This window comes from Peromyscus maniculatus, chromosome 5, assembly GCF_049852395.1.
Source record: "Peromyscus maniculatus bairdii isolate BWxNUB_F1_BW_parent chromosome 5, HU_Pman_BW_mat_3.1, whole genome shotgun sequence".
Taxonomy (NCBI): Eukaryota; Metazoa; Chordata; class Mammalia; order Rodentia; family Cricetidae; genus Peromyscus; species Peromyscus maniculatus.
In genome coordinates this window covers 14,268,054-14,284,225 of record NC_134856.1, presented here as the reverse complement: position 1 = coordinate 14,284,225, position 16,172 = coordinate 14,268,054, and the positions used below count along the sequence as shown (strand labels likewise).

The following is a 16,172-nucleotide window of genomic DNA, read 5'->3' as shown; positions in this document are numbered from 1 at the left end:
TACACCTGAAACAGTGTTACTATGGAGCCTTGGATGATCTGGGACTCATTAGGTAGACCTGGCTGGCTTTTAACCCATAGAGATCTACCTGCCTTTACCTTCTCTGTGCTCAGATTAAAGATGTATGCTTTTTTGTTGTTTTTTGTTTTTTGTTTTTTTCAAGACAGGGTTTCTTTGTGTAGCCCTGGCTATCTTTGAACTTGCTCTGTAGACCAGACTGGCCTCCAACTCAGAGATCTGCCTGCTTCTGCCTCCTGAGTGCTGAGATCAGAGGCATGCACCGCCACCACCTAGCTTTTGGCCTCAGTTCTTTTCTTGAGACATTTTACTAGGATATACTTACTTGGATGTATGTTTAAATAATACACATGTGTAGGCATGCTCTGTGTGTGTGTGTGTGTGTGTGTGTGTGTGTGTGTGTGTGTGTGTGTGTAACACAGGTCTTTTTTGGACTGCCAGCTCTCAAATAGTGACATGGAGATGTATTATTAATTATGAAATCTTGACCTTGATGTAGGCTTGTTCCCAATTAGCTGTTATAACTTAAATTAAACCATTTATATTAATCTATGTTCTGTCATATGGCTCGTTACCTCTCCTCCATATGGTATATCCAAATTCCTCCCCATCTTGCTGGTGAATCTCTGTCTGTCTGATTCTTCTCCTGAGTTTCTCTCTCTCCCTGGAAGTCTTGTCTATCCTCTCCTGCCTAGCTATTAGCCACTCTTTACTAAACCAATCAGAAGGTGCCTTAGGCAGGTGAGGTAAAATAGACACATCTTCACAGTGTACAAAAAGATTATCCCACAATGTGTGTGTGTGTGTGTGTGTGTGTGTGTGTGTGTGTGTGTGTGTGTGTACGTGTACGTGTACATGGCATGTGAAAGCTGGAGCACAACTGTGGGTGTCATTCCCAGGAACTCTATCTTCTTATGGAGATAGGGTTTCTCTTTGTCCTGGAGCTCAACTCAGCTAGATTCCTTGGGCTTTTATCCCCAGGCCTCCTCCTGACTACTCTTGCCTGGTGAAACAACACTAAGCAGACTGAGTAGGCTTTTTATACAGGTGCTAGGAAGTGAACTGCGGTTCTCAAGCTTGCTGAGCTAGCCAGCTTTTTTGATAGTGTCGTTGAACCACTATCTAATATATTTCAAATAATGAAACTCTTTTTAAGTGTCTGCATATGTAAAACTGTTAATGAAAAGAAATGGTTTATAACAAATTTTATTAATACATTTTATGCCATTTAATAGGAATAAAAAGTGAAAATAAGACATTCTACCAGTATATTGTATTTGGTAATTTCTAGGGGCGCATCATTCGAGGAGCTTACCGATTCCAAGCCATCATCACTACCTTTGAAATGATTCTTGGCGGCTGTGGAGAACTTAATGCAATTGAATGGCGGTGTGTGATAATTGATGAGGCGCACAGGTTAAAAAATAAAAATTGTAAACTTCTGGAGGGTCTGAAACTCATGAATCTGGTAAGTAACTTAAAGTATCATTTTTACTTAGTTTCCTAACCAGATAGTCAAGGATCAAGAAGATTCAAAACTAGTGCTGAAACATCATTTTCAAATTTTATAGAATTGTGGGGTTTTTTTGTTAGTTTGTTTGTTTAGGTTTTTTGTTTTTGTTTTTGTTTTTGTTTTTGTTTTTTCCCCATTTTTGGTTTTCAAAAGAGGGTTTCTCTGTGTAGCCCTGGCTGTCCTAGTACTCATTGTGTAGACCAGGCTGGCCTCAAACTCAGAGATCCACCTGCCTCTGCTTCCCAAGTGCTAGAATTAAAGGTGTGTGCCACGACCATCTGGCATAGAATTAGTGTTTTTAATTCTATCTTACTAATTGAGGTATTTTATTTATTAGCCTTAATTAGCATATGTTATAAAACTATATCACTTTTTAAAAAAGATTCATTTATTTATTTTATGTATATGAGTGCTCTATTGAATTTTTGCCTGAAGAGGGCATCAGATCCCACTGTAGATGGTTGTGAACCACCATGTGATTGCTGGGAATTGAACTCAGGACCTCTGGAAGAGCAGCAAGTGCTCTTAAACACTGAGCCATCTCTCCATCCCCTAGCAACTTATTTATTTTTATTTTATTTGTATTGGTGGTTTGCCTGCCTGTATGTCTGTGTGAGGGTGTCAGATCTTGGAGTTACAGACTGGTGTGAGCTGCCGTGTGAATGCTGGGAACCTAGATCTTCTGGAAGAGCAATCAGTGCTCTTAACCGCTGAGCCATCTCTCTAGCCCCACCATACCACTTTCTAAGACCGGATTTAATTATGTATAAAATTAAAAGATGAGGGCCTCGAGAGATGGCTCAATAGTTAAGAGGACTTGTTGCTGCCCCAAGTTGGATGCCAGATTTTGTTTGAATCTTAGATGGTCTTTTAACAAAAAATGCAGAGCCAGATATCAGGGTGAAGCTGAAAGACCAGAGGAGCAGAGCAGCCAGTCACTAGTTCTTACCTCTAGGAAATCCTCAGCCTAAAGAGAGTGAGTTTCTCTTTCCTCACACCTTCTATGCCTTTTTGTGTCTTGCCATATTACTTCCTGGGATTAAAGGTATTTGCCACCACTGCCTGACCGCTATGTCTTATTTAGTGGCTGGCTCTGTCCTCTGATCTCTACGTAGGCTTTACTGGGGTATACAGTATATCACCACAGTTTTTCTTATGGAGGACCTAGGTTCAGTTAACAGCACCAGTTAACATGGCTCACAACCATCAGTACCTCTAGTTCTAGGGCATCCTGCATCCTATTCTAGTCTCTGTAACACCAGGCCTGCATGTGATACACATACATTCATGTAAAACATGCACACATACAATAAAATGAAAAGAATAAACTTGTAGCTATGTACAAGTGAAAAGAAAATAAGGCCACAAAATTTCAAACCTCAAATTCCTTAATTAAGAAGGTTTTTCTCACTCCACATCAAGTAAACTTCCCTTTGCAAGAGATAGAAACCTTTATAGAAAACCATAACAAATCAAAATGCAGAGTTATGGAGCCAAGCCCCCAAAGAGATAAGTCTACAATAGAACTCCTGAATTTGTGACTCTGGCATCATTGTGGAAGAGGGGTTGGAAAAATTCTAAGAGCCAGAGGAACAGGGAGTTTGCTGTAAGACAGTATCTCCTAGTAATGTCAGAGCCACACTGATGAAGCCATACCAATATGACTACCTAAACATGTGCTGAACAAGTGGACGGGGAAGGATCCTAGGCCTCAGCCTCTACAAAGAAGTAGAGGCAACTAAGGAATGCTCAGGTGGAAGAAATAGTCTCCTCCAGGGAAGAACACAGCAATTGGTTATCCAGCGCCAACTGGTCAGCTCTGGAAACATGCACACAAGCAACATTGTACAGACGGAGCAAGTTATACTTATGCATAATGAAAAAGAGGCCATGAATTTCAAAAAGAGCATGGAGGGCATATCGTAGGTTTTGAGAAGAGGAGAGGGAATGGAGAAATGGTATAATTATAAGAAAGAATTTTAAAAAGAAGCCATTTCGCCAAAGTTTTCATATCAGTTATGATAGAAAAACCCAAGCCTGTTTTTCTCCATGGTACATGTGTAAGTCAGAGGACAACCTAGAGAAGACAGTTCTTCCACCATGTGGATCTGGGGATCAAACTCAGGTCAACAAGCTTGGCTGCAAAGTCCTTTACCCTCTGAGCCCTCTTATCAACCGCCAAACCACCCTTATATGTTCATGGTATTGGCTATAATGATAATAGAGGTTCTTAAGCACATATTATTGTTTGATGTTTGCTTCTTTTAAATGCAAATGTTTGAAATATTTTTATTTTTACTGTCACATAATTAGTGTTTCAATACTTGAACAAATAAGTGAGAACCACATACAATAAAAATTAAAGTGCCCGTTTTTTCACTTATGTATGTGGACACCCAATTCAACTCTGCACCCCAATATTTACATTTGTCTGTCTTTTGAGACCAGTTCTTATCAGATATTTATGTGGAAATATGAATATCATGAATTTAAAATTATTATCAAATCAAATTTTAAATGTTATTAAAATATTCTCCTTTTCTCTTAAAATTTGATTACATTCTATAGTTAGAAGCATATTACTGTCAACCATTTGCTTAATTAATTAATGACCGAGTACAAAGAGACAAATAGCCTTTTTGTAAATTATGTTTCTCCAAATGTTTTTTTAAATAAAAAAAAAAAAAGAACTTTTCCAGGCATGAATAGGTAAAAATAATATAGAAAGTAATAAATTGCAAGATTGGTAAAGAGTTTAATTGGGTAATACAATGCTGAATATCTTGGGGATATTGTTTCATTTTAATCAATTTGTGAATATTATAGTCAGAAACTGCTTGTAATACAGTGAACATGTGATAACCTATATCAGCTTCCATTTATTTTCTTGTTTTCTGTAGGAACACAAGGTGCTCTTGACTGGAACTCCTCTCCAAAATACAGTTGAAGAACTGTTCAGCCTTCTTCACTTTCTTGAACCCTTAAGGTTTCCCTCTGAATCAACATTTATGCAAGAATTTGGAGATCTGAAAACAGAGGAACAGGTATTCAATTTTTTTTTTTTTTAAATAAGCACATCAAATCTTTTGTTATAGTTACTTTCTGTGGTTGAATGTGTACTGGTATTTCATATATTTCTGTTATTTTTTTTTTTATTCAGGTACAAAAACTTCAGGCTATCCTTAAACCAATGATGCTGCGACGATTGAAAGAAGATGTGGAAAAGAAATTGGCACCTAAGGAAGAGACTATTATTGAAGTAGAGCTTACTAACATTCAAAAGAAATACTATAGGGCTATTTTAGAGAAGAACTTCTCATTTTTATCCAAAGGAGCTGGACAAACTAATGTACCTAACTTGGTCAATACCATGATGGAGCTCAGGAAATGCTGTAATCATCCATATCTTATCAAAGGTAGCTAAGGGGAGTTGCAACAGACATCTTTCTTTCCACAAACAGTACTCAATAAGTATGCAAAGCACCCCTTTTGCAGCTGTGCCAGTGTTATTATTTTCTCAGGCTGTTCTGAGAGCCTACAAGTGTCTCAGTGTCAAAGGTAGTGTGACTTTTGCTGTGGTCTACTTTGAGCATACCAAGTCACAAGATTAAACTGTGACAGATTGTGTCTGTCTTAGAGAATTCCTTCGGGTTCCAGGACAGCCAAGACTATGCAGTGAAACGCTGTTTCAAACAAAATAAAAGCAGAAAAGTGTGTGTGTGTGTGTGTGTGTGTGTGTGTGTGTGTGTGTGTGTGTGTGTTTATATATGTACATGTTTAAAAGTGTATGCATTTTCCCCTTGGGATAGTACCACAGTTGTTCTTCTTTATTTTGATTTTGTCGGATTTTCTTGATTGCTTTGTTTAATTTTGGTGTGGGGGTGACTTGGGGTGGGGTAAGTGGTAAGGTCTCGCTCAGTAGTGCCTGGCTGGGACAAACGCACAAGTAGTCTTCCTGCTTCAGCTTCCCATGAGTCACCGTACCCTGCAGGCCCATAGTTTTGTTCATTCTTTCCTAGAAGCATGTATTTACTATTTAGTAAACAAAAATCTATATAAAGATTTTAAAAGACTTGTAAGATATTGTATGTTCAGTGAAATTAACAATGTCATGTTGGTGGGGGAATAGACACAAACTGAAATAATTCTAATAATAGCCAGTAGTTGCATATTACAGAAGTATAGAAGAGCACAAACTCTGATTTAAAGTAAAGCAGCTGGAAATTGCCTGATTTTGTCATCTTTCTCTGATAGGTGCTGAGGAGAAAATACTTGGAGAATTTCGAGATACATACAATCCATCTGCTTCTGATTTTCATCTGCAAGCAATGATCCAGTCTGCTGGTAAATTGGTCCTTATCGATAAGTTACTTCCCAAAATGAAAGCAGGAGGCCATAAAGTGCTTATCTTCTCTCAGATGGTGCGCTGCCTTGACATCCTGGAAGACTATCTTATCCATAAAAGGTATGAAAGCATACTGTGTCTTTTACCTGATTCATAAACTTAGGTATAATGTTTTTATTTCTGTTTTATTTTGTTGCTATAATTAGAACTTGTAAATTGTTCTTATATGCTCTATCTAATTTGTTTATATTTTTATTTTTTCTGATTTGTTTAATATGGGTTTGTTATTCCATTTCAGTTTTTAATTCATGATAATAAAACAATATCTCATTAACTTAATATTTATTTAAATAAATAAAACACACATGGGATATTTTATGAGACTATTAGAGATTCAATCTCTTATCAACATAATAGGAAATCAGAAATTTTAACTGTTGATTTTAATATGAAAGATTTCTATCACTTTACCTTAGTAAAGTTTCATATTCATTCATGTTATACGATTATGTAGTTCATTTTTATTGGTAGTTACTTCGTGTTATGTATGTATATTATGTATGTGTTGTATGTGTGTATGGTGATAGCTGGAGCTCACTGATTGTCTAGAATGGCTGGCTTGTGAGCCCAGGAATCCTTCTCTCTTCTCCTCCTAGCCTGATCACAGGTACACGCCACTATTCCTAGATAGCACTTTGACATGCATACTGAGGATCAAAAGTTAGGTCCTATTATGTGCATAGCAAGTACTTTTCCAACTGAGAAAATCTTCCAAGCTCTCTTATGACTTTCTTTTCTCCTTTGTATTACTGTGGTTTGAACCTGAGGCCTTGCATTTCTGAGCAGTATTTCCACTTCTGTGAACTCATACTAAAATGTGTATTGCTCTCTTAATTTTATATCATATAAGATCATTGCATCACAATATTGCTCCTAAAAATTCTTACATTTTCTTTTTTTGAATATTTATTTATTATTCATGTGTATACATCTGTGTCTGTGTACATTTATGTGCACTACATGTGTGCAGTTGCCCAAGGAGGCCAGAGGGAGTCAGATACCCTGGCACTGGTAGTTAGAGGCAGTTGTGAGCCACCTGATGTAGATGTGACTGCTGAGAATCAAACCTGAGTCTTCTCAAAGAGCAGCAAGAACTCTTAACTGTACGGGCCATCTCTCTAGCCCCTTATATATTTTCTCTATTGCTTTATATAAAGAATGTATGAGGACATAAATCTGTGCAAACAGCTTTCAAATATTGCAAGTAATGAATTTCATGGAAAATCCTGCAGTTTTGTTTTTGTTTTTGAAACTACAAGTAACATTACAAATCATGCTCTGTTTTATACTGAAACACTAAGAAATATATAGAAAGAACCAAAAGAAGTATGGCAAATGAATACTATTTAAATTCCTGTAATAGTTTCTGAAATGAGAAATATTTGATGTCTTGCAATTTAAAAATTGAATGTTAGGAGCCGGAGAGATGGCTCAGTGGTTGTGAGCACTGGCTGCTCTTCCAGAGGACCTGTGTTTGATTCCCAGCACCCACATAGCGGCTTGCAACTGTCTGTAACTCCAAGATCTGAGTACATGCAAGCAAAACACCAATGCACGTAAAATAAAAATAAATTGTAAAAAAAATTAAATTTTAAATGGGGAAGGATAACAGAAGTTAAAAATTATTGCTTTGTGTAATGACAAAGATTTGTACAGCATTCCAGCTTGTCCTCTACAGATGTGCTGTATCTCTTGAGAGGTAGTCTTGGGGGTGGGGGGAACACTTACAGCTTCTTGTGTAGTCTTGTCAAAGTTATGTGTGCATCTAGGAATGCGGACATTTGTATCTTTATGTTACCTTGTGTTTCAAATGTAGAAAATACTACTTATGGTGCTGTTTCTTAATTTTATAGATATAGTGTGGTACAGGGACGCTGACTTTGCCATTCATAGGCCATATCTTCATTTTCACTACATTCAACATTTATACTTTCTGCTTTTCATTTGAATAGATATTTATATGAGCGGATTGATGGGAGAGTCAGAGGAAATCTTCGACAAGCAGCTATAGATCGATTTAGTAAACCTGATTCAGATCGATTCGTTTTTCTCCTATGTACCCGAGCTGGTGGTCTGGGCATCAACTTAACTGCAGCTGATACATGCATAATTTTTGATTCTGATTGGAATCCTCAAAATGATCTTCAGGTAATAACTTTCTTGACTAACAAGGAATGTAATCTTTTAAAAATTCATGTCTACAGAGTGAGATCCAGGATAGGCACCAAAACTACACAGAGAGACCCTGTCTCAAAAAACCAAAAAAAGAAAAAAAATTCATGCTGCTTTTTTTGGTGATCCTCATCTTTTATTTTTATACAGACAGATTAATGTATGTTTCTCTGAGAAACACCTGTGCATCATGAAACTATTTTAATTATCACTTAATAATAAAATATAGTAAAATATACTTTCTAGTGTTTCTTACTAACTTATGAAAATATATGAATATGTGAATATAATATTTGTGTTCTTTCAAATTTGGGGCTTGGCCAGACATGATTGTGCATGTCTTTCAATACTAGTACTTCTGAGGCCAAAACAGGCAGATCTCTGAATTTGAGGCCACCTTGGTCTGTGTAGCCAGCTCTGGGCTAGCCAATTCTATGTAGTGAGAATTGCCTCAAATAACAAAACCAAACCAGGTGGTGGTGGGCAAGCCTGGCAGTGGTGGTAGGCAAGCCCAGTGGCTTGGTGGTGGTGGTGCACACCTTTGATCCTAGCACTCAAGAGGCAGAGGAGGGTAGATCTCTGAGTTTGAGGTCAGCCTGGTATAGAGAGTGAGTTCCAGGGCAGCCAAGGCTACACAGAGAAACCCAGTCTTAAAAAACTTAAAACAAAACAAAAAACAATAAAATAATATGTGGAGCAAAAATAAAATGTGAGTGTGGTCACCTCTCAGTGGAAGAATGATTTCCTATACAAGGTGATATCCTAGGCTTGAGTTGTATCACTGCTTCCCAACATCATCATATAAACATAAGAGAGTTCAACTCTACTTCTTTTTTTTTTTTTTTCTTCGAGACAGGGTTTCTCTGTGTAGCTTTGCACCTTTCCTGGAACTCGCTTTGGAGACCAGGCTGGCCTCGAACTCACAGAGATCCGCCTGCCTCTGCCTCCCGAGTGCTGGGATTAAAGGCGTGAGCCGCCACCGCCGACGCCACCACCACCACCCGGCTCAACTCTACTTCTAGCAATAACTTACTCACAATAAAATTAAAATGTCAGAATTTCATTTCTCTTTACATAAGTACATGTTTGTCCTAATATAATCTAAGCATAATATAGTATATATAAAATTGACCCATAATATACCCATGTTCAAATACTATAGATAATGAAGGATTGAAAGTTACGTTTTCTGTGGACTTTATAGAACTGAAATGTTAGGGTTGACTGGGGATAATAGGATGGCTTAGTAGGTAAGATCACTGGCTGTTTTCCCAGAGGACCTGTATTTAATTTCTATCAGCCACATGGCAACTTACAGCTATCTGTAACAGTCCAGGGGAACTGATACTCTTTTCTGGCCTCTGAGAGTACCAGGCATATACATGGTGCACATATATACATGAAAGCAAAAACATACACATAAAATAAACAATATTAAGAGTGTTCAGATGCTGGGTGTGGTGGCACATGCTTTTCATCCCAGGACTATGAGGCAAAGGCAGGCAGAATTCTGGGAGTTAAAGACTAGCCTGGTCTACACAAGTTTGAAAACAGCCAGGGCTACGTAGAAAACACCATCTCAAAAAAAAAAACTGATCAGAGAGGCTCAAAATTTGCAGAAGATACATATTTAGGAAGGGATGATGTAGCTGAAGTTTTTTTGTGTCCTGGCCAGCTGGCAGTTGGGACAAATCTCTCTCACCCTCCAGTCCCGCACCCGCTTAGACCCAAGTGAACAACACATAGAGGCTTATATTAATTATAACTGCAAGGCCAGTCAGAGTAACACATATTCACAGAATACAGAAAGACATTCCCCCATCAAGATGAGGAATAAGAACAAATTATAAGTGAAATTTGTTTATTATTCATAATAGTCTTAGTTATACTGTAATTGTAGTAATACTTTGAATAGCTGTGAAATACAATAAATTACTTAGAATATACCAAGCTTAATAAAAGATGACTTCCTTTGATTTATTTATACTTTATTTTATGTGTGAATATTTTGTCTCTGTGTATGTAGGTTTGCCAAGTGGGTGCCTGTGCCTTCAGAAGAGTGTGTGGGATCCTATAGAACTGGAGTTAGGGATGGTTGTGAATTATCATGGGACCTTATAGCAGCAACAAGTGGTCTTAACCACAGAGCCATCTCTTCAGCACCAAGATACCATTTTAAATTGCTTTCATTTTGTGTAATATAGTTCAAAATATCAAAAGTTTATCCAAAACCAATGCATAGATTAAATCAGTCTCTTCATATTGAATGACACTGTAGGCAGGGTTTTCTGTCTTACCAGTCAGCTTCCAAATAACCACACAAAGACTTATTAATTATAAATGCTCTGCTCATAGCTTAGGCTTGTTACTAACTAGCTCTTTCAACTTAAATTAACTCATACTTCTTTTTTCTTTCTTTCTTTTTTTTTCTTTTTTTGAGACAGGGTTTTTCTCTGTAGCTTTGTGCCTTTCCTGGAACTCACTCTGTAGCCCAGAGATCTGCCTGCCTCTGCCTCCTGAGTGCTGGGATTAAAGGCATGCTCCACCAACGTCTGGCTCCCATATTTCTTATCTACATTCTACCACATGAGAGTATATATTTTTTTTAATCACAGAATGTTCATCTCCTACTTCTTCTGCATCTGGTTGGAGAGTCTGCCTTCCTTATTCCCCGGGCTCTCTTTTTGTCCACAAGTACTGCCTAGCTATTGGCCATTTATCCATTTTTTAAAACTAATCAGAAGGCACCTTGGCAAAGACACATCTTCCCAAATACCAAAAGATTATTGCATAAGTGGACACAATATTTTTCATTTATAGGCTACATAATGTCTTTCATTTACCATGTCATATTTACTCAGAAAATTTCAGATTTTTTTTTAATTTAATATTTTTTGCTATTTTACTTTGAGTCACAAAGTTTTATTATTTGTCCTTGGTTGGCCTGGAACTCACTATTTAGACCAGGCTGACCTTAAAGCTTACAGCAGTCCACCTGCTTCTGCTTCCCAAGTGCTGGGATCAAAGGCACATGCCACCACACCCAGCATGATTTCTTGTTTATTTTGGATTTGTTTATTTGGGTATTTTTTTTCCCCTTTGCCAGTGGTGTGGGTGGGATGAGACTGGTATTGCTCATATTGTGGTGAGACTGATCTATAACTCACTGTGTAGCCCAGACTGACCTCCCAAATGCAAAAATTACAGATGTGAAGTACCACATTCAGCTAGTTTTTTAGATTTCTGATAAGGGTTGAAAACGACATCCGTATTAAAATACAATAATCTTTTTTTTTTTTTTTTTTGGTTTTTCGAGACAGGGTTTCTCTGTGTAGCTTTGCACCTTTCCTGGTACTCACTTGGTAGCCCAGGCTGGCCTCGAACTCACAGAGATCCGCCTGGCTCTGCCTCCCGAGTGCTGGGATTAAAGGCGTGCGCCACCACCACCCGGCTTAAAATACAATAATCTAATAAGCAAGATGGCTCAGTAAATAAAGACCCTTGGCAAGGGTCTGATTTAATCCCCAGGACCCACACAGTAGGAGAGAACCAACTCCCAAAATTGTCCTCTGACCTCTATACTTGTGCCTTGGCACACACTTGCCCACCTACATATACACAGACAAATATGTTGATTGATTTAATTTAATTTAAAAACATAATAACCCTTAAGTGATTTGTAAGTGCAATCTTAGAACCTAATTTACTTTGAATTGTGGGGTTATTTCTCATCATATCAAAAACTTCTCATATACTTTCTTGTTCTGTGTATATAATTGACTGTCACATTCATTTTGTGAAAGATAATCTATCTATCACTTTTCATTTTCTGTAGGCCCAAGCTCGTTGTCATAGAATTGGTCAGAACAAAGCAGTTAAAGTCTACCGATTAGTAACTCGTAACTCCTATGAGAGAGAGATGTTTGACCGAGCCAGCTTGAAACTGGGCCTGGATAAAGCTGTGTTACAGAGCATGAGTGGACGAGACGGCGCCGTCAGTGGCGTATGTACACTTCTGCTTTACTTGCTTTACTTTTACTGTCTTAGGCCCAGCTTGTGCACAAGGGCATCTTCAGAATGGAGACATGTTTAGCTAGTGCTTTGGAGTGCCTTTTCTTCTGTATATGTAGCTTCAGAACTGCTGGAACTGAAAAATCTTTCCAAGATAGACATGTTTACTGTCTTCTGAGGACATCTGTATCATGCTTCCCTTACTAGAATTCAGGAAGGTTTTCAATTTTTAAAAATTACCAACTTCTAACATTTGTTTTGTCTTGTTATAAATTATGGGTTGTGGGTTTGTTTGTTTTTGTTGCTGTTTTGTCTTAAGTATTTTCTTAATATAGAATCTTAGTACTAAAATGGAGATTACTTGGCCGTTTGTCATTGGTTTAATTGAAACCACTTTAGTTAAGTGGTAATTCATATTTTTAAAGCAACAAAAATTAGTCAATAACTTCAATATATTATTTTAGTGTGTTTTTTCTCACATGTGGCCTAAGACCCAAATAAGAAATCCCATGTTTTAGCATTCTGTAGGGATTTTTTTCCCCATATTTTGTGACATTTAAAATACTATAACTCCTAGAATTTCCTTTTTTCTATTAAGATTCAGCAGCTGTCCAAAAAGGAAATAGAAGACCTGCTTCGAAGAGGTGCATATGGAGCCATTATGGAGGAGGAAGATGAAGGCTCTAAGTTCTGTGAAGAAGATATTGACCAGATTTTACTCCGTCGAACAAAAACTATTACAATTGAGTCAGAAGGACGTGGGTCAACATTTGCTAAGGTAATGTTATGGGGTCTGCTTGGAGATAACACATCTCACACACCAAGTCAGTGCAGAAAACAAACATTTATTGTAATCAAGCTGCTACTGACCAATCAGTGCCGCAGAACAGACCCGGGAGCTGAACTGAGAACCCCGGCAGCATGGTACAGCGCTTTTAAGTCTGAAAACCACACGTCTGTGCGGTTTCAGGGATGGGGGCATTCCTAGGAACTTACCTTGTTCCCGTTGTCTGGTTTACCCTAGTGTGGTGGGTGACTTGCCTTTTGGGTTTTGGTTAATTCCAGATGTGGTCAAGTTGACACCCAGGAACAGCCATCCCAGGGTCCCAATTTATAAATGTAGTAGTGATATTCACATATTACTTTCTGAAAATATTTGTATCTTTTGTTTTTCATCTTTGAACATGCTAGGTTAGCTTTAGTAACCACTTGTGGATTCTTGTTTTGGTTACTTTGTTCTGAGACAGGCTGTCTGGCCCAGGCTGGCATCAAACTTGCAGTATAGCCGGCATAACACTGAGCATCTGATTTTACTACCTTGCCTCATAGAGTACTATGATCACAGTTGTTATGCCACTACCAACAGCCAGTTTTATGATATGCTAGGAATTGAACCCAGGGCTTTGTGCATGCGAGGCAAGCACTCTACCAATTATAATAGTCTTCCTCCATTTGTTATCTTATATCAAGGTTTACATGTACTCTTATCCCAGTAAAATGGAATGCATGTAATAACTACAAATAGTTGTACCTATTAGTTAAGGAAAAACATTTGAAATAAAAGGAGTTTAGAAAGTAAAGATTATGTGTAATAAAGATAGAACAAAATAGAAAGTTGGCTAGAGGGATGGCCCGATCAATATAGTGCTCACCTTGTAAGCACAAGGACCTAAGTTTGATCTTCAGACCACACAGACATGCTTGTCAGCCTGGCATTGGTAGGTGGAAACAGGTGAGAACAGATCCTTAGGGTTCACAGGCAAGCCACTTGAGACTATTTGGTGAGCTTCAGGCTAGAAGAGACCATGACTCAAAGGAAGTTGGTGGTGTTTCTGAGGATTTCATGTGAAGTTGTCCTCTGGCCTCCACACATGTGTACCCTCATATACATATGCATACCCACATACATACATGAACACACATATAAAATTTAAATATTTTGTGTGTGTGTGTATGTGTAATGATGTTGAAGAGTTAATTACCACATTGATTTTAATACATAAAGACAGTCTGAGGGATTGATCAGTAGTTAGAGTGCCTATTAGACCTGAGTTCAGGTCTCCATCTACTATGTTAAAAGCAAACAACAACTCAGGGCAAAAGGCTCCCATCTGCACCCTTAGCAAAGATGAGCCCTGACACTAGCTGGTCAGCCTGCCTAGCTAATCAGTGAACTCTGGGTAAAAAGAGAGCTCCTGTCTCAAAATAAACAGAGGGGGCTGGAGAGATGGCTTAGAGCTTAGCAGCACTGGCTGCTCTTACAGAGGACCTGCGTTCAATTCTCAGCATCCACATGGCAGCTCACAGCTATCTGTAACTCCTGTTCCAGGGGACCTGCCACCTTCACCCAGACATACTTGCAGGCAAAGCACCAATGCACATAACTTAAAAATAAATTTAAAAAAATAAAAAAAATAAATAGAAGGTAAAGAGTGACCTCTGGCCTCCGCATATGTATACCCTGCAGCCCACAAACACACATGCTATATATGCATAGCACACAAACACCGATATGTAATTTAAATTTTTAATTATTTATTTGCAAAAGGGGAAAGAGCAAAGTACTGTCTTGCCAGCCCATTACTTAAATTCTATCATAATTTCTTCTTCTTCGTCTCCATCTCCTTCTCCTTCTTCCTTTTCTTCTTCATCTTCCTTCTTTCTTCTTCTTCTTCTTCTTCTTTCTTTCTTTCTTTCTTTCTTTCTTTCTTTCTTTCTTTCCTTCTCTCTCTCTTTCTTTCTTTCTTTCTTTCTTTCTTTCTTTCTTTCTTTCTTTCTTTCTTTCTTTCTTTCTTTCTTTCTTTCGTGTGTGTGTGTTTCTTTGAGACAGGTCTCTTCTACATAGCCCTGGCTGTCCTGGAACTCACTATGTAGACCAGGCTGGCCTAAAACGTACAGAGATAGCCGCCTCTGCCTCCCAAGTCCTGCAATTAAAGGTGTGTGCAACCACACCTGGATAATTCTACCATAATTTCTTAATTCTCCTGAGATATTTTAGAAAGTATGCCTCTGTCTTATGTCATTTCTTACCCAAAAGAAAACATCCTTGTTTATTGAAATCTTTCAAGTTAACGCACAATAGTAACTTACTTTTGCTCCTAAACTCGAGTCTATGTTGGCATTAAAAACATTTGCCTTAAACAAATGCTGTTATATTTAAGGTCACTGTATTGGAACATGTCTTGAGTATTCATATGTATGCTAAATTCAAATTTTGTGCACAGGAAATGCAAAGAGATAATGGCTTATTTTCAAAGGTTTTTGTTTTTCTTTTCAATGTCTAAGTGTTTTAACAACTTGCTATTATATATTTCAGGCGAGTTTTGTAGCATCAGGAAACCGGACAGATATTTCCTTAGATGATCCCAACTTCTGGCAAAAATGGGCTAAAAAAGCAGAAATAGATATAGAAGCTATCAGTGGCAGGGTAAGTATGTAGGAAAGTGCCATCAGACTGGTTACTGTTTGTAGCAGATGTATGTATGTGTGGGAGCCCGTTCTCGGGTTCCTCGTGGCTTTACCCAGGAGGTCCGAATAGAGGATGATCAGGACCACGGGCCTGAGTGCAGGTGTCTGAGATGGTCTGCCCTTGGCTGTGCTGGGGGAGGAGGTCTTTTGCTCCACCCCTTGGCGTCTCTATAAAAACCCTGGGCCAGAGACAGTCCGGGCCCGTTGGAATAGGTTCCAGGCCCTCTCGAGGCTATCCTTTATTTTCTATCTGTTTATCTCCGCAAGATTCTCCGCTATAAATCCTTCTATCTAATATTTCCTGCTGCTCGCACTCAAGAAAACTCTGGGAAGCTGTGGGGGTGATGGGTAAACGCCCCACATGTATGAAAGTTAATATTTCTGTTGTATAGAAATTCATCAAGTTCTTAAAAGATTATGAGCAAAATACATCTGAAACATTATTCAAAGACAAATCATTTTTTAAAGAAAGAAAAAGAAAAAAAACTTGGGAAAAGGAAAATGAACAATTCTTCCTTACAAAAATTCCAACTAATAAATGTAGAAGAAATGAGGGAAATGTGAAATCACCCCTAATCTATTATG

The 16,172-nt window shown here is 38.1% G+C and overlaps 1 protein-coding gene across 12 annotated transcripts in view; it reads left to right on the top strand.

The window, feature by feature from the left end:
* Nucleotides 1-16,172, top strand: part of Chd9 (chromodomain helicase DNA binding protein 9) — a 233,905-nt gene that overhangs the window by 166,146 nt on the left and 51,587 nt on the right. For all 12 annotated transcript variants that reach the window (XM_076571716.1, XM_076571715.1, XM_076571718.1 and 9 more), the window contains 8 exons: nt 1,310-1,486; nt 4,432-4,575; nt 4,692-4,947; nt 5,786-5,996; nt 7,889-8,084; nt 11,944-12,111; nt 12,718-12,897; nt 15,436-15,546. In XM_076571716.1, the coding sequence (XP_076427831.1) occupies nt 1,310-1,486; nt 4,432-4,575; nt 4,692-4,947; nt 5,786-5,996; nt 7,889-8,084; nt 11,944-12,111; nt 12,718-12,897; nt 15,436-15,546 (1,443 nt within the window). The remainder of the gene's footprint in view (nt 1-1,309; nt 1,487-4,431; nt 4,576-4,691; nt 4,948-5,785; nt 5,997-7,888; nt 8,085-11,943; nt 12,112-12,717; nt 12,898-15,435; nt 15,547-16,172) is intronic.